The sequence below is a fragment of the Podarcis raffonei genome, chromosome 16 (assembly GCF_027172205.1).
Source record: "Podarcis raffonei isolate rPodRaf1 chromosome 16, rPodRaf1.pri, whole genome shotgun sequence".
NCBI lineage: Eukaryota > Metazoa > Chordata > Lepidosauria > Squamata > Lacertidae > Podarcis > Podarcis raffonei.
Genome location: NC_070617.1, coordinates 2,863,799 through 2,887,309, shown reverse-complemented (window position 1 = coordinate 2,887,309; position 23,511 = coordinate 2,863,799). Strand labels below are relative to the sequence as shown.

The following is a 23,511-nucleotide window of genomic DNA, read 5'->3' as shown; positions in this document are numbered from 1 at the left end:
GACCTTCTGTTCGGCAAGTCCTAGGCTCTGTGGTTTAACCCACAGCGCCACCCGCGTCCCTTAGAGAGAAGTTAGGTTGCTCTAAATGCACCTGCTCCCCATAGACATCACTTTCCAAATATTTCCACCAAATCGTCTTTACTGCATAGGTTTCTGGGCTAGTGGCTCAGTGGCTTAGAAAAGAAGTTAAGAATGAGAGCAAATGACATCTAGCAGCCCTCAATGGCAAGCTTATTTATAATATTTGTTAGTTGCATTTCTCATGGAGTGACACAGATCAACTTGCATTGAAACCAGTTAGGAACATCCAGCAACAGTCTAAAATCACAGATAAGACAGATCAGGACTTACTCATCCCACCCCACTAAGAGAGGCCACAGTACCACCATTCAAATCAAGGGCCGAAAGCTGAGGCAAAGAAAAAAGTCTTTGCCTGGAGCCTCCAAAAGATGGTGCCAGGCGAGACTTCCTGGGGAGAGCACCCCACAAGTATAGAAAGGCCTGATCTCATGTTGACACCCTCCTTTTATTTCCAAGTGGAAGCTTGTAAAAAAGGAGTCTGCGCAGCTAAGCAGGGCAGCTTGCAGCAGTTGTTGTTGTTTAGTCGTTTAGTCGTGTCCGACTCTTCGTGACCCCCTGGACCAGAGCACGCCAGGCACTCCTATCTTCCACTACCTCCCGCAGTTTGGTCAGACTCATGTTTGTAGCTTTGAGAACACTGTCCAACCATCTTGTCCTCTGTCGTCCCCTTCTCCTTGTGCCCTCCATCTTTCCCAGCATCAGGGTCTTTTCCAGGGAGTCTTCTCTTCTCATGAGGTGGACAAAGTCTTGGAGCCTCAGCTTCAGGATCTGTCCTTCCAGTGAGCACTCAGGGCTGATTTCCTTCAGAATGGATAGGTTTGATCTTCTTGCAGTCCATGGGACTCTCCAGAGTCTCCTCCAGCACCATAATTCAAAAGCATCAATTCTTTGGCGATCAGCCTTCTTGATGGTCCAGCTCTCACTTCCATACATCACTACTGGGAAAACCATAGCTTTAACTACATGGACCTTTGTTGGTAAGGTGATGTTTCTGCTTGCAGCAGAGATCATCTTGAAATCCACACACCACCCAGGTTATTATTAAATGATCTTGGCAAGCAATAGCTAGGCACACTCCTTTTTTGTAATAAGATTTTTATTAAAGTTTTTCATAATACGATAAAATAGCTGCTACCAAAAATAGAAATAGAATAGGTAGAATACTGAGTCCTCTCTTAAAAGTAATTCTTATCCCTTACCACTCACAAAAGATAGCTCATCCTAACTCTCGCCTGGGATTGTTCCTTTCTCTTCCCAGCCTTTTACACGTCTTAAGAGGGGCCTGATACACCAGAAGTAAGGCAGCAGGGAAATTTTAACACCCCCTGTCCCTTTATTTTCCTCTGATTTTCAAATCCTAGAGCTGTTCTGTCGCTTCAGTTTCTGCACCCATTTTTATTTGCTATTACTGACTCCAATAACGTTGGCGCCTGCCTCAAGCTTGTGGAACAACCGTCTCCCCCTTCTCCTCTGCCAGGAACGGCGTGAACGTCGAAGGGGCGACGCACAAGCAAGTGGTGGACCTGATCCGGGCGGGGGAGAAGGAGCTGATTCTGACGGTTCTGTCGGTGCCCCCCCACGAGGCCGACAACCTCGACCCGAGCGACGACTCTCTGGGCCAGTCGTTCTACGACTACACTGAGAAGCAGGCAGTGCCCATCTCCATCCCCACCTACAAGCATGTGGAACAGAATGGTGAGAAGTTTGTGGTGAGTACCAGCCTGGCTGGGGGGGTCCCTTTTGGGTGCCTGTGTCTCGTGATGGAGGGCTTTGGAATGCTCTGGCATGTCTTTCTGCTCCCCGACTGGTATAGAGTCCGGCTAGCAAATGTTTGGGCAAAAGAGAGAGTGTCGGCCTTCAGCGTTTGCCAGTACACAACTCCCCTGTCTGTCTCCTTCTCTCTGGGAGAGGAACGGGATTCCTCTTGTTCTGTAATGTGAAGGAGGGGAAAAACAGCAGGAGTCCCCTTTTCTCCAAACTGCTTGTGCAAGTCTTTGGGAACTCCCCGCCTCATCCCCGAGCTTTCCGGCAAGCAGAAAGAACTCAGGAGAAGACAGCTCCATTCACACCACACATGACTGTGATATCATTTTCAGCAGCCATGGCTTTGCTCCCTAAGGATTCTGGGTGCTGTAGTTTTTTAAGGGTGCTGTGACCTGTTAGGAGACACACACCCTTTCCCCTAGGAGCTACAATTCCCAGAGTTCCCTGTGAAGAGTGATTGTTTGTTAAACCACTACAGTGGTACCTCGGGTTACAGACACCTCGGGTTACAAACTCTGCTAACCCGGAAATAGTACCTCTGGTTAAGAACTTTGCCCCAGGGTGAGAACAGAAATCGCGCGGTGGTGGCAGCGGGAGGCCCCATTAGCTAAAGTGGTACCTCAGGCTAAGAACAGTTTCAGCTTAAGAACGGACCTCCGGAACGAATTAAGTTCTTAACCAGAGGTACCACTGTTTGGGAATTGTGGCTATGGGAGGAGACTAGGGACCTCTTGACAACTCTCAACGCTCCCAAACTCCCAGAATTGGCCTGGGTACAGCTCTCGCTGCATCTTCCAATGTCCAAGTCTCCATTCAAGCAAGGCCCTGTTGCTCAGTGGTAGACTTTGCACATGGCGAGTCCCAGCTTCAGTCCCTCAAGGCATCTCCCGCTAGGGCTGCACAGATCCCCTGCCTGGAACCCTGGAGAGCCTCTTCCTGTTGGTGTAGACAACCCTAAGCAGGATGGATTGAGAGGCAGAGCATCCTCTTGGCAGGCAGTGGTTCCAGGTTCAGCCCGTGGCACAGGAACACCAGAAGAGCTTGATGGCTCTAATGCAGCGTCCTGCCCTCGCAGCAGCCAACCAGGTGCCCCTGGGCTGGGAAGCCCACAAGCAAGACCTGAGCGCCAGCAGCAACTCTCCCTGCTTGGGATCCCCAGAGGTATTCTGCCTCTGACAGGGGAGGGTAGAACATAGTCATTTTGGCTAGTAGCCACAGGTAGCCTTATCCTTCATGACTTTTTCTAAGGGTAAGGCTGGGAAATTGCCAATAAACAGATGAATCCAAAACGATAAAATGGCTGTTTTGTTGTGGCTTGACAAAATGGCAACCGATTTCATCAGGATAAGAGCAGACCGTGTGTGCACACTGGGCAAATGCTTTGCGAAAGGCATTCCACAACCCATTTAGCTGCCATTGGCCTCACCTCTGGAGGAGAGGGCACCTGGAGCAAATTCTACTCTGACCCGACCTGGTGAAGGAAGCATGGTGATGCATGATGCACCTCTGAGATTCCTCTTTTGGTGATGGAAAGAAGGACAACCTCACTTTGGCCACATCCACAGAAAACATTCTTCCCCTGAAGAAGCCTGGGAACTGTAGTTTAAGGGTGCTGGGGATTGTAGCTTTGTGCAGGGGTAAACTATGCTCTTAAAAAGCAGAGACATCACCTTGCCAACAAAGGTCCGTATAGTAAAAGCCATGGTTTTCCCAGTAGTGATGTATGGAAGTGAGAGCTGGACCACAAAGAAGGCTGATCGCCGAAGAATGGATGCTTTTGAATTATGGGGCTGGAGGAGACTCTTGAGAGCCCCATGGACTGCAAGAAGATCCAACCTCTCCATTCTGAAGGAAACCAGCCCTAAGTGCTCACTGGAAGGACAGATCCTGAAGCTGAGGCTCCAATACTTTGGCCACCTCATGAGAAGAGAAGACTCCTGATGTTGGGAAAGATGGAGGGCACAAGGAGAAGGGGGCGACGGAGGACGAGATGGTGGGACAGTGTTCTCGAAGCTACCAGCATGAGTTTGACCAAACTGCGGGAGGCAGTGGACGACAGGAGGGCCTGGCATGCTCTGGTCTAGGGGGTCACGAAGAGGCGGACACGACTAAACAACAGCAACAAACTATGCTCCCAGGATTCTTTGGGGGAAGTGATGTCCTTTCAGTGTGTGGCATGAGGGCGACCTAGGTGCAGCAAAACGTGTTATCTGCATGGCCACTCCAGGGGGACTTCGGCTTCTTTGCCATTGGACTCCCCACTGTGAAAACCACTGGCTGTCCCATCTTGCCATGCACTGAGTAAAGTAGCCAGGAGAAGTTGATTCTGTTGCAGAGGATACTCTGTCCAACTGCTTCTTCTGCCCAGGAGGAGCCAAGAACATCCCATCCCCATTCCAGAGCTTCTCCATGCTGCCTCTTTCGAACGTTCTCCAAAACATAGCCCACCCCTCGTGGGTTGCCATTGAAAAGCAGAGTTATTCCTGGTCATGTGCCAGCCCTGCAGGAATGGGGCGTGTGCCCATCTGCTGTGCCGGCCTGTGCCAAAGCAGCCTGCTGCCCACGAACTTCCAAAGGACCCAGTGAAGCCTTCAGATCCCATCTGGTCTTGTGGGGTTTGGGACCTTTTAGCCTGTGCCAATTTGAAAGTGTGTGTGTGGCTATAAATTACTCATCAGTAATTGGAATGAGACAGCTTATTTACGGGCTCTGAGTACAGTGGGGAAGTTTGCTCACTGAACGGGCAAGACGGATGTTGCATTGATTTCCACCCCCTTCCTCTCTCCTCCCCCCCCCACTTGTGAAACAGGAACTATATTTCCAAGGAGAGGCAAAGTCCTTGTTTAGAAAGGATCATGTGCTAAATTGGAGTGTGTGTGTTGATGACTTAGGGGTCTCCACAAATTTGCTGACCTTTTTTTTGTGCAAAATCTCAAAGAATATATATGAAGTTTTTGAACTCTTTTTAAGGAAATCTAGACTTTTGACATTGGTTGCCATAAATCTGGATTTCCCCAGACATTTCAGCGATTTCCGCCTGGACACTGCTTCCGACTGCAGTATTCCGGCTGTGTCTAGAAAATTCCGGACGTATGGCAACCCTACCAAATAACGTACTGGAGGGAGATCTGATTTTAGGGCAGAATTAGAGGCTTATTATCCCCCCGCCCTGGGCAGTGCATCTCTATAGATTATGCAGTTACTTTCATTGTGTTATTCTCCTTAAGAAACAAATCAGAATTTTGGATGGTAAGAACTTCAAGGTTCTTTTGGCATAGCTGGGCTAAGAGGACAGAACAACGAGAACGTGTGTGGGGTGTTTGAGAGTGTGGATAAGTAAAACGAGCTCAGCAGTAAAACACCTGCTTTGCATGCAGAAGGTCCCAGTTTCCATCTCCTGGAGAGACTCTGCCAGTCAGTGTGGACAATACAGTGGTACCTCGGGTTACATACGCTTCAGGTTACACACTCCGCTAACCCAGAAATAGTGCTTCAGGTTAAGAACTTTGCTTCAGGATGATAATAGAAATCGTGCTCCGGCGGCGCGGCAGCAGCGGGAGGCCCCATTAGCTAAAGTGGTGCTTCAGGTTAAGAACAGTTTCAGGTTAAGAACGGACCTCCGGAATGAATTAAGTACTTAACCTGAGGTACCACTGTATTGAGCTTGATGTAACAGTGAGTCTTACTTGATGTAAGGCAACTTCCCGCTTACAAAAAGTTGATTGATAAGAAAAATATTCACAAACTGGAGTTCAAACAGCAACATATTATAATTTTTAAAAAAGGCAGTAAGGTAAACAGCCTGGGAGATAGCTGGGGCATTCTGCTTATCAACCCCCTAACTGGACCAAAGAGAGCTGCCTTATTCCGATTCAAGCCATTGGTCCATCATGCTCAGTGTTGTACACACTGACTAGTATCAGATCTCCAGGGTTTCAAGCTGGGAGTTTTCCCCATCCTCTACGCAGAGCTGCCCTTGAAGCTGTCCCAGAAACTCCAGCGGGTGCAGAATGCTGCAGTGAGGCTCCTCACGGGGTCTCTGCCATGGGAGCATATTCACCCAGTGCTTTTCCAGCTGCACTGGCCTCCGGTGGAGTACAGGGTCAGATTTAAGGTGCTGCTTTTGACCTTTAAAGCCCTTCATGGCCTAGGACCCTCATACCTATGGGGCCGCCTCTCCCGATATGCCCCACGGAGAGCCTCAAGGTCCATAAATAGCAACACCCTAGAGGTCCCGGGCCCTAAGGAAGTCAGATTAGCCTCAACCAGAGCCAGGGCCTTTTCAACGCTGGCTCCGACCTGGTGGAACGCCTCATGAGACCAGGGGCCTGCAGGATCTGATTTCTTTCGGCAGGGCCTGTAAGACAGAGTTGTTCCACCTGGCCTTTGGCTTGGAGCCAATTTGATTCTCTCCCTCTCTTTCTTTTTTCTTTTCCTTTCTCCTGCGATGAGGCTACATTTTCATATTTTCATATTTCAATATTTTAATGTTGTATTTTAATCTTGTTTTTAAGTTGTATTCATTCAACTTGTTTTTATTATTGCTTGTTAGCCGCCCTGACCCGGCCTTGGCTGGGGAGGGTGGGGTATAAATAATAATAATAATAATAATAATAATAATAATAATAATAATTACCTGGGGATGTGGTCGGGGATTGAACCTGGAGCCTTCTGCACTCAAAGCAGGTGCTCCACCCCTGAGCTACTGCCCTTCCCCATCACTTTTGCTGGATCTGAGTATATCCTTCGGCAGTGGTTAATTGATGTTTTCTTTGTAACTCTTTATGGTTTTATTATACGTTTGTAATACATGGACTCGCCTTCACCTTGTTTTCCCCCTGCCCTTTTCCTGCCTCCTTCCCAGGTCTACAACGTTTACATGGCAGGCCGGCAGCTGTGCTCCAAGCGGTACCGCGAGTTCGCCATCCTGCACCAGAACTTGAAGCGGGAGTTTGCCAGCTTCACCTTCCCCCGCCTGCCGGGCAAGTGGCCCTTCTCCTTGTCAGAGCAGCAGCTGGATGCCAGGCGGCGGGGGCTGGAGGAATACCTTGAAAAGGGTATGCAGACAAGAGCATGTGTGTCGGGGAGGGGGCCGTTGGCATATTCTCCACCGACAGCCGATTCAGCTGAACAAACCACCGTTTGGTCAGCTGCTTCCTTAGAAGTGGAGCTGAAACACAAGGTTTCAGAAAGGCTAATAATTTGATTTTTAAAAGTACCCCTGCAGTGAATTGCGCCACAGATTTTCCATGCATTTATTTTATTCTTTAGTTCCAAAACATTTATACAGTGGTACCTCGGGTTACATACGCTTCAGGTTACACACGCCACTAACGCAGAAATAGTGCTTCAGGTTAAGAACTTTGCTTCAGCATGAGAACAGAAATCGGGCTCCCGCGGTGCAGCGGCAGAAGGAGGACCCATTAGCTAAAGTGGTACTTCAGGTTAAGAACAGTTTCAGGTTAAGAACGGACCTCCAGAACGAATTAAGTACTTAACCCGAGGTACCACTGTACACAGCTTGATTGTAAGAAGCAAACAAACCTACTCAGCAAGCCTCAAAAAGGCTTATATATGTAAAAAACCAATAAAACGGTCAATAAGAAAAAACTAGCACTAGTAATTTTAAGATTAAAAAATTTAAGCAACAGAACCTGTTTTCAGGGCAAGGTAACAAGTCATGCTCTTAAAAGAGGCATTCTTTATAAGGCTTGGCGGGGAGGAATTCCTTTTCGGAGCGGGTGCATTTTTTATTTAGAGTTACGAGAATAAGCAGATGCATGCAGATGCATTAAATCATGCAACCGGTTAAACCTCATTCGATCGATCACCTGGGAAATGTCTGTGGCCCCGCCCAGATGTGGCTGGACTCCCAAGTCCCAGCAGCCGCAGAAGCCAGCATGGGCAAATGACGATGGGAGTTGTAGTCCCGAGAGCATCCAGACGGCCTCTCAGGCTGCCCATCTCTGGCCCTGACAGTTCTTTAATCGAGCCTCAGGCTGCCCTGGAAGCTTTGAGAATTGAGGTTGATAGGAAACAGCCTTCGCCTACCGTCCAGCCCTTCAGATTCCTCCGTTGGCATGGTTAAGTCTGGTTAAGGCAGAAGGTGCAAAGATTATCCTGGGAGCACCCAGTCCTGTAGCTAAGGAGGTGTGCATTTGATCAGTACTGGATGGGGGGCCACTACCTCCCTCTTCCTCCCCACATAAATTGCATTAGCAGCCCACCTGGCAAGCACATAATACAGCCCCCTCCCCAGTTTTTTACAGGTAAATGTTCTGGGGTGGCCTTGGAATAAGCAGGTGGGGGTCTGTGCTTGGCAGTGGGGCAGACCCACCACTCTGTTAATCTCCAAGGAACCTTGAAAACAATCCAGGGACTGAGATCTCCTCTTGTTCTGCCAATTCCCTCTTCCTGCCCGTTAACTTTAAAAATATATATTTTTTTACCAACAACCAAAACACAAATAGTGAAACCCCCAGGCGGCTGATACATTGGGTATACATAATCAATAATAACATATTCAAATCAACCATATGTACAATTTTATATACGTTAACACTCCTCCATCCACAAGGTTTATTTAACTTCTAACATTTTAATTGCCCCAAATTGTTCAAACCTACCCAAATAATTCAGTATCTTCTCAAGCTAATCCTCCTCTTTCTCACGGACCTTAAACCCTTTCATTCTGTCTATCTTCACAGTTAGATATTCTAAAATTATAATATTATTCAGTTTTTTTCTCCATCGGTTCACCTCTAACTCTTCTGCATTTTTCCAATTTCTCGCTATAATCTGTCTGGCTGCAGTTACCATCAATTTTATCCATTTACATTCCTCTTTTGTTTTTATCTCGGTGCTACTCAGACAAATAAGAACCATTAATTTAGATATTCCCACTATCCTACCCACAGTTCCCGATATTTCTATACCAATCTGTTTCCAAAATTCATTAACTAACGGACAGTCCCGCCACATATGACTGTACTTTCCCATCACTCCACATTTCCTCCAACAATTCTTACTTCCAGATTTTGTAATATGATATAACCTTACAGATGTATAATACCATTTTTGTACCAACTTCCTGCCCGTTAACTGAGCCGTTCTCCTTCCCTCTGCAGTGTGTTCCATCCGGGTCATCGGGGAGAGCGACATCATGCAGGAGTTCTTGTCAGAGTCAGATGAGGTAGGCAAGCAAAAAACCGGACGCTGCAAGGGAGGTGCCAGAGCATATGCAGTTGATGCTTAAAGTGTGCCCTAGAGTGTTGGACAGGGACCTGGGTGGCGCTGTGGTCTAAACCACAGAGCCTAGGACTTGCCGGTCAGGTGGTCGGCGGTTCGAATCCCCGCGACGGGGTGAGCTCCCGTTGCTCAGTCCCTGCTCCTGCCAACCTAGCAGTTCGAAAGCACGTCAGAGTGCAAGTAGATAAATAGGTACCACTCTGGCGGGAAGGTAAATGGCGTTTCCGTGCGCTGCTCTGGTTTGCCAGAAGCGGCTTAGTCATGCTGGCCACATGACCCGGAAGATGTACGCCGGCTCCAATAAAGCGAGATGAGCGCCGCAACCCCAGAGTCGGCCACGACTGGACCTCATGGTCAGGGGTCCCTTTACCTTTAGGGTGTTGGACTAAGTCCTTGGAGACCAGGGTTCAAATCCTCACATGCCAATGAAGCTCACCGGGTGACCTTAGGCCAGTCGCTGCCTCTCAGCCTCGCCTACTTCACAGGATTGTTGGGATTAAATGATGAGGGACAGAACCATGCGCCCCATCTTGAGCTCTTTGCAGAAAATGGTGGGCTATCAGTGCAACAACATCCCAATAAATAATAAACAAAAGGCTGTCGGTTCAATCCCCGGCTTCTCTCATCCAGGTGTTTAGAGCTTTGAGAAGCTCAGCAACGACTTTTCCTGCCAGGAATTTCAGGAGAGTTGGGAAATCGTGTGTGTTTTGAGTTCTTAGTTGTTGTTTTTCAAAAACTAACACCCACACTCCTGCTTTCTGTTTAAGTGGATTGGCCCGTCACATTTCATTTCATTTTTATGAGCGGCATACTTTGAGCCTCTTTGCGGAGGACATAGTTGGCAGAAGAGCGGGACAGACATCTCAACAAACAGGAAAAGCAGAACAAGGTGTCCTGGGGGGGGGGAAAGGCCCCCACCTGTACGTGCATATCGAACCTCCTGTGTGGGTGTAGATAGAAGCTGCCCTTACAGAGCAAGAACTTGCTTGGCCCTCCAGGCAAAGAGCCTTCTGAGACGTGGGGCTTGGGGACCCAGGCACCTCAAAGAGCTCCATCCTCTGTATCAACCGTCTCGGGTCCAGCCATCAGCAGAGGCCCTGTGGGTGGTGCCACTGCCGGGGGGGGGGTGTGCCTGACCTGTCACAGGGTTTTTTTAGTGGTAGTTCCTCCTTTGTGGGGAACACCCCCACCCACCCCAACACCCACCCACACCTATTCACCCAGGCATTTGATAGCTGAGAGTTCCCTTCCTGGAAATTCTGAAATTATTTCAGGACAAGTGATGGCTTTTATGAGTTTTAAATTGTTTTTTTAGAAGGTTGTATTTAAGCTTTTTAAAGACTTCTTAGTTGTATTAGTATCGATCCTTTTGCTGCCCTGGGCTCCTTTGGAGGAGGGTATACTTCTAAAAGTATAAGGGACACGGGTGGCGCTGTGGGTTAAACCACTGAGCCTAGGACTTGCCGATCAGAAGGTCGGCGGTTCGAATCCCCGCAATGGGTGAGCTCCCGTTGCTCAGTCCCTGCTCCTGCCAATCTAGCAGTTCGAAAGCACGTCCAAGTGTAAGTAGATAAATAGGTACCACTCCGGCGGGAAGGTAAACGGCGTTTCCGTGCGCTGCTTTGGTTTGCCAGAAGCGGCTTAGTCATGGTGGCCACATGACCCGGAAACTGTCCTCGGACAAACGCCGACTCCCTCGGCCAATAAAGCGAGATGAGCACCGCAACCCCAGAGTCGGCCACAACTGGACCTAATGGTCAGGGGTCCCTTTACGTTTACCTATACAGTGGTACCTTGGGTTACATACGCTTCAGGTTACATACGCTTCAGGTTACAGACTCCGCTAACCCAGAAATAGTACCTCGGTTTAAGAACTTTGCTTCAGGATGGAACAGAAATCATGCAGCAGCGGCACAGCAGCAGCAGGGGGCTCCATTAGCTAAAGTGGTGCTTCAGGTTAAGAACAGTTTCAGGTTAAGAACAGACCTCCGGAACAAGTTAAGTTCTTAACCTGAGGTACAACTGTACTTCTAAAGAATTGTGTGCAGAAGGGTGTCCCCCATGATACCAGGGAAGCCACAGCCCACCCCCTCTCATTATGGTGCGACCAAAGGCTTTTCCAGACCGGTGGCTGCCCCATACCCTTTTAAGCAGGCTCAATTCCCCCAGCCTCTCATGCTAGGAAAGAATCCAGTTTGATAATGCAGGCTTCCACTTGACTAGGTGCAGGGAATCCTTGGCCGTCTAGATGTTGCTGAACTACGTCTCCCATCACCCCTAGCCATTGGGCATGCTTGCTGGGGCTGCTGGGAGCTGCAGTTCAGCAACGTCTGGAGGGCCAAAGCTCTCCTCCCCACCCCTAAACGGTCTCGGTCCAGTATATCTGAAGGAGCGTCTCCACCTCCATCGTTCTGCCTGGACACTGAGGTCCAATGCCGAGGGCCTTCTGGCGGTTCCCTCCCTGTGAGAAGCCAAGTTACAAGGAACCAGGCAGAGGGCCTTCTCGGTGGTGGCACCCGCCCTGTGGAATGCCCTCCCACCAGATGTCAAAGAGATAAACAACTACCAGACTTTTAGAAGACATCTGAAGGCAGCCCTGTTTAGGGAAGCTTTTAATGTTTGGTGTATTACTGTATTTTAATCTTTTGTTGGAAGCCGCCCAGAGTGGCTGGGGAAACCCAACCAGATGGGCGGGGTATAAATAATAAATTATTAGTAGTAGTATTGGCTCCCCTCTCTTTCCCCCTCTCTTTGCGACATTGCTCCTCATAGCTGAGGATCCTTTCCTTCTGCCATTGAGAAACCAGATTTTAAAACCTGGGACTGGAGCATGAGAGGCATATCGTAAACAAAAATAAATAAATCCTGGCTTTATCTTCCCACCCTTGCACCCTAGAACTACAACGGCGTGTCGGACGTGGAGCTCAGAGTGGCGCTTCCGGACATCACGACAGTGACCGTCCGGGTCAAAAAGAACAGCACCACGGACCAGGTGTATCAGGTGAGGAGGGCAGGGCGGCATCTAGGGATGCGTTTCCTCCCTGGCAACAGAGAAAGAAAGACAGAAACAGGCTCGGATTTCTTTACTCTGTGCGCTGTTTTTAAGGAAGACTGTAGACTTTTAGAAATGTGAGAAGCTGCCTTATACCGAGCCCAGACTCTTGTTCCATCCGGCTCAGCATTGTCTGCACAGGCACGCAGCAGCTGTCTCGGGTTTCAGACAGAGGGTATCTCCAGGCTTAACTTCCCATTCTGCACGTGACACACTGAGTCGTTTGTGTGGGAAAACTCCACCCTGAGAGACATGAAAAGGGAAGTGTGGGGTATCCTTTGTGGCTGTCCGCACCGGGGTGTGCCATTATGAGCGGCTCTTTGCCTGTCTCCAGGAGCAGAATGGGGCCTTGGCAGGCTCTCCGCGCCAAGCAGAGGAAGCTAGAAGGCCAGGCCATTGTCGCCAGCCTTTTCCACCCCTGCTCAGTTCAAGGCTCCAGCCCTTTCCTCCTCCTCTCACATCTCCCCAATATCAGGAATTGAAACTGTGTGGATTGAAAAGAGCTGACCTAACCATCTCCAAAGCCTGAATCACTTTGCAAGAAGAAGTCCTTGCTCTAAAACAGCCTTTCTCAACCTGTGGGTCCCCAGATGTTGTTGAACTACAACTCCCATCACCCCTAGCTAGCAAGGCCAGAGCTCAGGGATGATGGGAGTTGTAGTCCAACAACATCTGGGGACCCACAGGTTGAGAACCGCTGCTCTAAAATAACAAGCAGATGTGGGGGTTGGGTCAGGCTTCATGCCTCTGGCCTCAGAGTCTGGCTTGAGAATTAGCAGCTCACCCCCTTTTCATCATGATCATTATTATTATTGTAACATAATAACCTTTACGAACAGCCCTAAGGTACAGTGGAACCTATTATAATTATTACTTATTAATTTATTACTCGCCATTCCCTCTAAGGCAGGGTTACTCAACCTTGGGTCTCCAGCTGTTTTTGGACTACAACTCCCATCATCCCTAGCTAGCAGAACCAGTGGCCAGGGATGATGGGAATTGTAGTCCCAAAACAGCTGGAGACCCAAAGTTGGGAAACACTGCTCTAAGGTGCCAGGATGGGCCACAGCATTAAAAACAAATTAAAAACATTTTAGCTAGCGGAGTGAGCCCCTGTCTGCATTCAGCCCTGTCAGCTGGTCACTCCACAGTGTGACAAAATGTAGAGAATTGACACATATAATGTAATATAGCAGTGTGTGCATATATAGATAAATACTGAGTTGAGAGGGGTTTTTTATTCATGTTTTTATGGTAACATAATGACCTTTCCTAACAACCCAAAGGTGCAACACCAGGGTATTTCATCACACTGTGTCCAAACCACAAGAAATAAAGTCGCACCAGCTGACATAAAAGCGTTCTGGGTCCTCTGTCCCTCTAGAGGCATGCAATTGATGTTATTTCCCCCTGCTATAGCCAAAGTCTATACCTTTGTATATGACACAAAGACAGAGGTAGATTTTCTGAAAGGTTTTCCAGTGCTGGGCTGTTGAAATCCCAGCTGCAGCTAACGTCTGTGGAGTGACCAGTTTTCACATTATCAGACTGCGTACTCAGTGGCGACAGTGCTGGGGAGGCCTGAAAAGGCGATTTGAGCCTTATAGATATTTATTGATGTGCTTGAGACCAGAATAACGAAACCCAAGGGCACCAAAGATGGAAGAATGTTCTGCAAGCGACAACCCTGCCAGCCGTTCTGTGTGTGTATTAGCATCCCTTGAAGAGACAGTCGTGTGCCCAGAGGCAGCCCTGCTGTGCCTTCCACTGTCCCAGGGACTAAACCCCCCCCCCCCCAGTTTGTCTGATGCTTATTCTTTCTCTTCTCCCTCTTCTTGCCCTCCAGGCTGTTGCTGCCAAAGTTGGGATGGACAGCACAACCGCCAACTACTTTGCCTTGTTTGAAGTGATCAATCACTCTTTTGGTGAGGCCTGAAGCCGGGTGGGAGGTTCAGAGTGTGTGTGGGGGGGTGTCTTTCTTCTGCATGTTCAGAGATTTCCTTGAGCCCCTTCTCTAGGAGGGAAAAGCTCAAGCAGCAGACAAAATCCAGAAAAAACCGAGAAACTGCTAAGTGGGGGGAAATGCATGATACCTTTATAAGATTCTACACGTTGTGGAGGAAGCAGCATATTTTTACGCACCCGACCCTAAGACGCTCCTAGTTTTTGGAGGAGGAAAACAAGAAAAAAAAAAATTCTGAATCCCAGAAACCAGAACAGCAAGAGGGAGTGCTGCGCAGCGATCCCTCTTGCTGTTCTGGCTTCTGGGATAGCCGCACAGCCTGCATTCGCTCCATAAGACGCACACACATTTCCCCTTTTTAGGAGGGAAAAAGTGTGTCTTATAGAGCGAAAAATATGGTAAATGAGCTTTTCTCTCTCCTCACAACCCAGAATATTGTAATTCAGGGCCACCCACTGGAATTAGGCAGTGAGATAGTTTAAAAGGATCTGGTGCGAGTTTACGCATCTTTGTCTATGGATCTGTGGGGGGAGCAGGGAGTTAAAGGGGCACCCTCTGAATATGTGGTACCAATTCTTCACCTCCTCCCCCCCCCGCATTTCTGCACCCCCCCCCCACCACGCAGTGCGGAAGCTGGCGCCCAACGAGTTCCCCCACAAGCTCTACGTGCAGAACTACACCTCGGCCGTGCCAGGGACCTGCCTGACGATCCGGAAGTGGCTCTTCACCACGGAGGAGGAGGTCCTTCTGAACGACAACGACCTGGCGGTCACCTATTTCTTCCACCAGGTGGGCGCCCTCGGGTGGTCTCTGCGCTCGCACGGTCTTTGTGCATGTGTGTCCATCCTTCTCCTTGCGGGCTCTTCTTTTTGAAGGTTCTCCCGGATTGCAGAAGGTCTCACACACACAGTGTGCTACAATCATGTGGCAATCTTTCCAGGGAGCGGGAGAAGGAGGTAAAAGGCAGCTGGGGTAGCACGAATAGTAGTGCTTAAAATTATACATGGTATGGTGACAGTGGGCAGAGAGAGGTTTTCCTCCCTCTTTCAGAATACTGTCATACCTCGGGTTACAGACGCTTCAGGTTGCATTTTTTTGGGTTACGGATGCACCGAAACCTGGAAGTACTTCTGGGTTTCGGGAGTTGCGCATGTGCAGAAGTGCCGAATCGCAACCCGTTCATGCGCAGACGCAGTGCTGCGGGTTGCGAACCCTGTGGGTTGTGAACGTGCCTCCTGCACGGATCACGTTCTCTTTTTTTTTTTTTTAAATATTTTTATTAAACAGTTTTTATAATCACACAAACAAAACATAACAACGACAAATACATAAACAAACAATAACAAAAAAAAACCAAAAAAAACAAGTATCATTTCATATCCTAATTTCTTAAACCTTTCTTCCTCGACTTCCTCATGCCTCCCTTTTCTGTATTCCAAATTCTAATCAATTACTCAGCAAATCTTCCCTTATTTTACTTTAAATTTAAGCTAATCTTCCTTATTCTCCTTGTCTTAACCATTGCTAATAGTAACCATTTACTTTCCAGTCCAACATCATTCTAACTTTCATTAATTTTGTAGTATTTCTTTAAATAGTCCTTAAACTTTTTCCATTCTTCTTCCGCTGCTTCTCTTCCCTGGTTTCGGATTCTGCTCGTCATTTCTGCCAAGCCCATGTAGTCAATCACCTTCATCTGCCATTCTTCCAGTGTGGGTAGATCTTGTGTCTTCCAGTACTTCGCAATAAGTATTCTAGCTGCTGTTGTAGCATACATAAAAAAAGTTATATCCGTCTTTAACACCCCTTGGCCGACAATGCCCAAGAGAAAGGCCTCTGGTTTCTTAGTGAAGGTATATTTAAATACCTTTTTAAGTTCATTATAGATCATTTCCCAGAATGCCTTGATCTTCGGGCACGTCCACCAAAGGTGAAAAAATGTACCTTCCTTTTCTTTACATTTCCAACATTTATTATCAGGCAAATGGTAAATCTTTGCAAGCTTGACTGGGGTTATGTACCACCTATAAATCATTTTCATAATATTTTCTCTTAAGGCATTACATGCCGTGAATTTCATCCCGGTGGTCCACAACTTTTCCCAGTCAGCAAACAAAATATTATGACCAATGTCCTGAGCCCATTTAATCATAGTTGATTTAACCGTTTCATCTTGTGTATTCCATTTCAGCAGCAAATTGTACATTTTTGACAGATTCTTAGTACTGGATTCTAACAATTCAGTCTCCAATTTTGATTTTTCCACCTGGAAGCCAATTTTACTGTCCAATTTAAACACTTCATTTATTTGGTGATAGTGCAACCAATCTCTCACCTTCTCTTTTAATTTCTCAAAACTCTGCAATCTCAGTTTGTCCCCTTCCTTTTCCAGAATTTCCCAATATCTTGGCCACTTCGACTCCATATTTAATTTTTTAACTGCCTTAGCTTCCATTGGCGACAACCACCTTGGGGATCACGTTCTCAACCCGAGCGTCCATTGTACTACAAGTGACTCGCATCTTACACAGGGGTTTATGTCCCTGCCTACTGCGCGTATGAGCAAAATTGTGCAAGCCAGGAACCCCTGGAACCGGGCCCACTCACTGCAAGGGTGCAAGGCTGCTTGCTTGCCTTTGGGAAGGAGGTGGCAGGGCCAGAAGTTCAGCACTTTGCTCACCTGGCTTTGGGAAGGTGGCATGGGGACTCTGGGGTGCTGCCATTGCATATTTGTGCAGGTGTGTGTGTGTGTGTGTGTGTGTGTGTGTGTGTGGAATAAATAAATGCAGAGTGGGTTTCCTCCACTCTCCATTTATTTATTTATTATGCCCCACCCCCACAAAGCTGCAATTGCAAAAGTAAAATGTAGGTAAGTTGCAAGTTACCTGTACTTTGCTTTCTTTACAGGCAGTCAGCAGACCATTAAAACATTCTGTAACGATCAGCAGTTACTTTGATAAAACTAATAACAATGCACATTAATAAAGCTGACACAGAATCAAAATGCTAGACTGTATGTCAGGCGGTCATAGGAGGCCTATTAAAAATATATTTTAATAATAATAATTTATTATTTGTTATTTATACCCCGCCCATCTGGCTGGGCTTCCCCAGCCACTCTGGGCGGCTTCCAACAAAATATTAAAATACAGTAATGCATCAAACATTAAAAGCTTCCCTAAAGAGGGCTGCCTTCAGATGTCTTCTAAAAGTCTGGTAGTTGTTGTTCTCTTTGACATCTGGTGGGAGGGTGTTCCACAGGGCGGGCGCCACCACCGAGAAGGCCCCCTGCCTGGTTCCCTGTAACTTGGCTTCTCGCAGGGAGGGAACCACCAGAAGGCCCTTGAAGCTGGACCTCAGTGTCCGGGCAGAACGATGGGGGTGGAGACGCTCCTTCAGGTATACTGGACCAAGGCCGTTTAGGGCTTTAAGCATAAGGACTAGAAACTTGGAAGTCCTAATGACAGGACGTCAGGAGCTGGCGTGGCGTTTGAAGCAAAACACGGAGATTGACAGTGAAGTGGAATGGAGGGTGACCAAAGCTGGTCTAGGCATACCCGGGTGATCTTGTGGTAGCCGAGCCAAGGAGAAACAAAAAATACTGGCGTCGGCCCTAGTCGAAGAACCAGGCCGGTCTCTGAATGCTTCTTATGTCACCCAGGCTGTTGATGACGTGAAGAAGGGGTACATAAAAGCAGAGGAGAAGTCCTACCAGCTGCAGAAGCTCTGTGAGCAACGGAAGATGGTCATGGTAAGGGAAGTCCCCTACCCCCCCCCCCATTCGGAGAAAGGCATTCTGGGATGTGGGCTTTGCTGTTCCCGCCTGCTGGGCTGTAGCGCCTGGAAGCAGCGAAATGCCTTTCCTATATCGTATGCGGAATTTTGTAACTTGGAGTTTTTAAGATCCTTTCCCTCTCTCTTGATTGGTATTTCACGTTTAGAATTGATCACATTGACTGCATCGAGTTAATAAAGTTTTAATCTTGGCGATGGATGGGATTGGATCGGAAATCAAAAGAGCGGCATCATCTGCAAATAAACTGATTTTATGTTGTGCATTTCATAGCCCTTAACGTCTGAAAACCTCCCTCGCTGCTGTTGCCGGAGGTTCCCTAGTAATGAATAGCCGAGAGCAGCAGTGAGAGAGGACAGCCTCGTTTTGTGCCTTTTCCAAATTTAATGTTGGCATTTTCAAAGACGTTTAGTCTAATGCTGGTTATCCTTTCCTAATACAGTCGAACTTTTTATTGATTTTAATCTATTAAAAGAAAAGGGTAAGTAGGAAGCTGATAAAGGAAAGAGGTACACAAAAAATTACTTTTAGATAGGAGAGTTAAAACTGAGTGAAATGAATTACAAGGCGACACACCATTTATTATTTCCAGTATTGGATGGACAGGGTTGGGAAGCATTTTATCGAGGCTTTTAAATCCTCTTAAACGAGCAAATAAATGGGCAAGCATCGCTTTATAACTAACCCTAAGAAGCGGGATGTGGGAGCAGCGCTGACTGTGCTTGATTGGCTGGCCTTTCAGCCAATCAGATTAGAAAGCAGGGAGGGCGCATCCTCTATCCCCCCTCACTTCCTGCGGCCTCCTCCCCTGCAGTACCTGAACATGTTGCGGACTTGCGAGGGTTACAACGAGATCATCTTCCCGCACTGCTCCTGCGACTCGCGGCGGAAGGGTCACGTGATCACAGCCATCAGCATCAAGCACTTTAAACTCCATGCCTGCACCGAGGAGGGTCAGCTAGAGGTCAGCCGTCAGGGGTCCCCGGCTGGGGCGGTTGGGGTGGGTCTCCGCAGTGGGGCGAGAGCGGCTGAAAGGCCCCCACACCCAAGGAGGTTCCCTCTCGTTCCCTCTCATTGACACCTCCGCCTCCTCTCCGCTCTCCCAGAACCAGGTAATAGCCTTCGAATGGGACGAGATGCAGCGATGGGACACCGACGAGGAGGGCATGGCGTTCTGCTTCGAATACGCGCGGGGGGAAAAGAAGCCACGCTGGGTGAAGATCTTCACCCCTTACGTGAGTGTGGGCCGACGGGGAAGAGAGCGAGGCATCGGGGAAGCAGCAGGGGCACGGAATATCTAGCGATGCTTTTGGAGCTGCCACCAGGGGGCACCAGCCTCTGACCTTCTGGGGGAAAGAGGCGTCTGGTCGGTGCAGCTGTGGCTGGGATGGCAGAGCCGAGTGAAAGGTGCAAACCCTCAGTCCTGAGAGATGGTTGTGTTTTCTCTTTCTCTCTCTCCCACCCCATTGCAGTTTAACTACATGCACGAATGTTTCGAGCGAGTGTTCTGCGAGCTCAAGTGGCGGAAAGAGGTGAGGAGTCCGTTTGGCGTCATTTATGGTGATGCAAAGCGTGTTTTTGCCTTCCACAAGGAGATATCTTCCCTACGGTTCTCAGTGTGAGATATCTTGCCTACGGTTCTCAGTGTGCAAGACTGGCAAAACTTGTCTGCCAGGTTGGGAAAGGGTTTTGCAAAGTGGTCCTGCAGCAGCCACTAAGAGATGCTCCTTTCAGGAGAGGGCAGAGACCCTGTTCATGTCTCTTGCTGTCTTGTGCTTGGCTGGTTCCTGCATGCAGGCTTCCTATTAGAGCAGTGGTTCTCCACCTGTGGGTCCCCAGATATTGTTGGACTACAACTCCCATCATCCCTGAGCTCTGGCCTTGCTAGCTAGGGGTGATGGGAGTTGTAGTTCAACAACATCTGGGGACCCACAGGTTGAGAAAGGCTGTATCAGAGCATCTGGTTGGCCACTGTGCAAACAGGATGCTGGACTAGGTGGTCCCTCTTTGGCCTGATCCGATAGGGCTTGTCTTATGAGTAACAGTGTGGAGGGCTCTCGCCTTCATCATCATCATCATCAAAATAATTTTTTATTTATATCCTGCCCTTCCCAGTTCAAAAACCGGGCTCAGGGCGGCTAACAACAAATTTAAAACACTTAATTGTAAAAGCAGCATAAAATACAGTATAAAAACATGAAGAACAATAAAAATCAAAAATCAATTTAGGGGAAATAAGCATTGGATAATCCCCAGGGCTAGCTGGCTGAATTGGTCCTACTTGGGCCAGTGAGGCGGCCAGGGGAGAATTAGCTGGGGGGGTCTCAGAGCGGGTGATCTTCATAAAAGGGGAGGGGGAGGGAAGAGAAGGGAAATAAAAGATCAGGCTGAATTCAAATTAAAAGCCAGGTGGAATAGCTCTGTCTTACAGGCCCGACGGAAGGAGGTTAAATCCTGCAGGGCCCTGGTCTTCTGGGACAGAGCATTCCACCAGGTCGGAGCCATCACTGAGAAGGCCCTGGCCCTGGGGGAGGATAGTCTGGCCTCCTTAGGGCCCGGGACCTCTAAGCTATGGTTATTCATGGACCTTAAGGTCCTTTGCGGGGCAGACCAGGAGAGGCGGTCCCATAAATACGAGGGCCCTAAGCCCCACCTGTGGACTTGCTGGAAGAATCTGTTTACCCACCGTAAGAAAGAAGCTGTTGAATTAGAAGAGCCTGTTGGCCTCATCTAGCTTCAGGGCTCTTATGTGGCACGTGCAAGCCAAGAACTGGAAGAGCCGCCATTTTTATTATCGCTGGGAGCCAGTGGAACGCTGCCTCCAAATTCCTGGTTGCCTCCTTAGTCTTTCCACCCCACCAAGTGCACCTCCAGATGTTTTGGACTCCCACAATCCCCTGCTGGCATAGCCATGTGACGTTGGGGCTGGCAGGAACAGTGCAGGTGGTCAGAGCCGATTTGGAGGTGCGCCTGGTTTGGGGAAGACAAGCGATCTGTCAAGGTGGACCTCAAGAGGTTTGATTGGAAGGGTGGAGGAAGAGGCGGGGCTGACACCTCTGCTCCTGGAGCTGATTGGCCGCCGCTCGCTTCCATACATCCTCTTAAAACAATCCTGTCCTTTCAAAGGTGGAGGAAGAGGCGACAGACAAGGATAACAAGAACTGCAGTAAAGACAACATGTGCAGCAAGGTAGGGGATGAGGACCCTCCCAACCCCCCAGTTTTCTAGCGCAAGTGCAGGATAAGAGCTCTGCTTCTTTTCCGTGTTGTGCGGAGCGTGCTTGAGGTTGGGAAGAGCTAACCCCACTCTCTGGTCTGCTTCAAAGAGGCGCCCCGTTTCAAAGTGGGCCGAGACGTCTTCCAAGACTTGATCTGGCTCAAAACAGCAGTTTCTAAGTGTTGCTAATAATATTAATAGGGACACGGGTGGCGCTGTGGTCTAAACCACAGAGCCTAGGACTTGCCCATCAGAAGGTCGGCGGTTCGAATCCCCGTGACGGGGTGAGCTCCCGTTGCTCGGTCCCTGCTCCTGCCAACCTAGCAGTTTGAAAGCACGTCAAAGTGCAAGTAGATCAGTAGGTCTGGCGGGAAGGTAAACGGCGTTTCCGTGCGCTGCTCTGGTTCGCCAGAAGCGGCTTAGTCCTGCTGGCCACATGACCCGGAAGCTGTACGCCGGCTCCCTCAGCCAGTACAGCGAGATGAGCGCCGCAACCCCAGAGTTGGTCACGACTGGACCTAATGGTCAGGGGTCCCTTTACCTTTAATATTATTAATAAAGTTAAGCCTGCAGCTTACTGCGGGAGTTCGTTCCATTCTGGGGATTGCGCCTAAGGCCAAAATTGCAAACGGCCAAAGCAGGTTGGGTTCATTGGTGGGTGGGGTTGCCAAAGTCATTTTCCCCAGAACCCTGCTCTCTTTCCGCCCCCCTTTATTTATATATTTCCCGCCACACATGTAAAGCTGAATGCGCACGAGTTTAATGTGCATACGTTGCGGGTTTAGCATAATAATAATAATTTGCAGTTGAAGTGGTAATCCACATGGCCCTGTGGTCAAGGAGTTTGGACTCCCAACAGCATCTGTGCACCACAGGTGGTCCTCCCCCAAACCCTGCTTTGAAACTGTTCTTCTGAACGTGCCCAGCAGCACTTTTCCTGCTTGGAATCTTGGGATTTGTAGTTTCTTTGCCTGGGGAAACTGACTTTCCATCACTCGAGGGCAAGGCGGTGTGTGCCTGAGCCCAAGCTGAGGACCTGGGTCTGCCGGCCGGCCGGCCAACCTCTTATGAACTTTTGCCTGCTGCTGTCCCTGTGCCACTGAAGGTGCCCATGAAAGCCCCTTCTGAGGATTTTGTCAGTGTTCATCAGGAATGCTTTCGCAACCCCGTCAGCTTTCAAGGCAGAATTTATGGGGAGGGTCTGTGCCCGTAGATCACGTTTTCCATCGCTGCTCTTGGTATCTCAGCCGCCGTTCTCTCTCTTTTGGTCTCCTTTCCAGAACATCTTTCAGATGATGCGGACACAGCACAGAGACATTACGACTTAGCCTCGCGGCCGCCATGGACAAAAACAGACAACCACACACAGACACACACACACACACAGACAGACAGACCGAGAAGCAAAACGTATTATCCCTTTCCCCGCCCCCCCCTTCCTGAAAATTAACACTTTTAAAAACGGAAAAGAGAGAGGGGAAAATGGTTTATTGTATTAAAGCCCTTAAAACTAAATATTAATAATACCATTTGTGAATTTCATGTTAAATCAACTGGGGGGGCGGGGGGGCAGGCAGGGATCCAGCCAAGTTGTTGAAAGCAGGAAGAGTGGGAAGAGAGGGAGGTGGGAGCGGGGAATCCCGTTTCTTACCACCGAAAATTATGGGGGGGGGTCTTCTCCCCCCCACAGTTTGCCCCCCTTCCTGTTGTTCAAAGATGGACTCTGCTGAGGGTTTTTTCTGTTCTTTCCTTTTCCTTTTTATTTTTTTTTAAACAAACTGGATATAGAAATGTACATCCATTTGCACTGTTTGGACATATATATGTATGTATGTAAAAAAAAAATTATATATACAAACTATCACACACGTATATACATATATATATAATTTCATCTCGGCGGCCATTTAACTTTCAGAATGCTTACATTTCTACACGGAGTTTTCCTTCCTCCGGAATTTGTCACGGTGGTGCTTCTTTTTCCTCTTGTAATAAATAAATAAATCAAGAACGGGGAAGAGAGCGGGCGGGAATAGAAAGCAGCATTAAAGGAGATGCCTTTGCTCTCATTCATAGGAATTAACTGGAGCCGAAACAAATTTCAAATGCCATCATCGTCCAATCCCACATTCTGAAACCATGAAAGAAGTTTGAGTTTCAATGCTGGAAGCCCCTTTTAAATGTGTGTGTGTGTGTGAGAGAGAGAGAGAATTTCTTCCCCCTGTTTTTGTGGCTGCATTTTGGGATGTCGGCAGGAGAAGTGGGGGGGGGGGGAGTTTCTGGACAAAGCATTTCAGGAAAAACACTTTTGGTTCCAACTGGATTGAAACATCCAAGGTGTGTTTGCAATTGTGGAATTTCAGCTTGAAGATTTTGTTGGGGTTTTTTTGTGGG

The 23,511-nt window shown here is 48.4% G+C and overlaps 1 protein-coding gene across 2 annotated transcripts in view; it reads left to right on the top strand.

The window, feature by feature from the left end:
* The window catches only part of SNX27 (sorting nexin 27), a 45,577-nt gene extending 22,588 nt beyond the window's left edge, over window positions 1-22,989 (top strand). For both annotated transcript variants that reach the window (XM_053368940.1, XM_053368939.1), the window contains exons 2-13: window positions 1,559-1,790; window positions 6,710-6,902; window positions 8,973-9,037; window positions 11,990-12,094; window positions 13,992-14,070; window positions 14,734-14,897; window positions 17,770-17,859; window positions 18,716-18,865; window positions 19,008-19,136; window positions 19,374-19,433; window positions 21,028-21,090; window positions 22,398-22,989. In XM_053368940.1, coding sequence (XP_053224915.1) covers window positions 1,559-1,790; window positions 6,710-6,902; window positions 8,973-9,037; window positions 11,990-12,094; window positions 13,992-14,070; window positions 14,734-14,897; window positions 17,770-17,859; window positions 18,716-18,865; window positions 19,008-19,136; window positions 19,374-19,433; window positions 21,028-21,090; window positions 22,398-22,445 — 1,378 coding nt within the window. In that variant the 3' untranslated portion in view covers window positions 22,446-22,989. The remainder of the gene's footprint in view (window positions 1-1,558; window positions 1,791-6,709; window positions 6,903-8,972; window positions 9,038-11,989; window positions 12,095-13,991; window positions 14,071-14,733; window positions 14,898-17,769; window positions 17,860-18,715; window positions 18,866-19,007; window positions 19,137-19,373; window positions 19,434-21,027; window positions 21,091-22,397) is intronic.
* The last annotated feature ends 522 nt before the right edge of the window (window positions 22,990-23,511 follow it).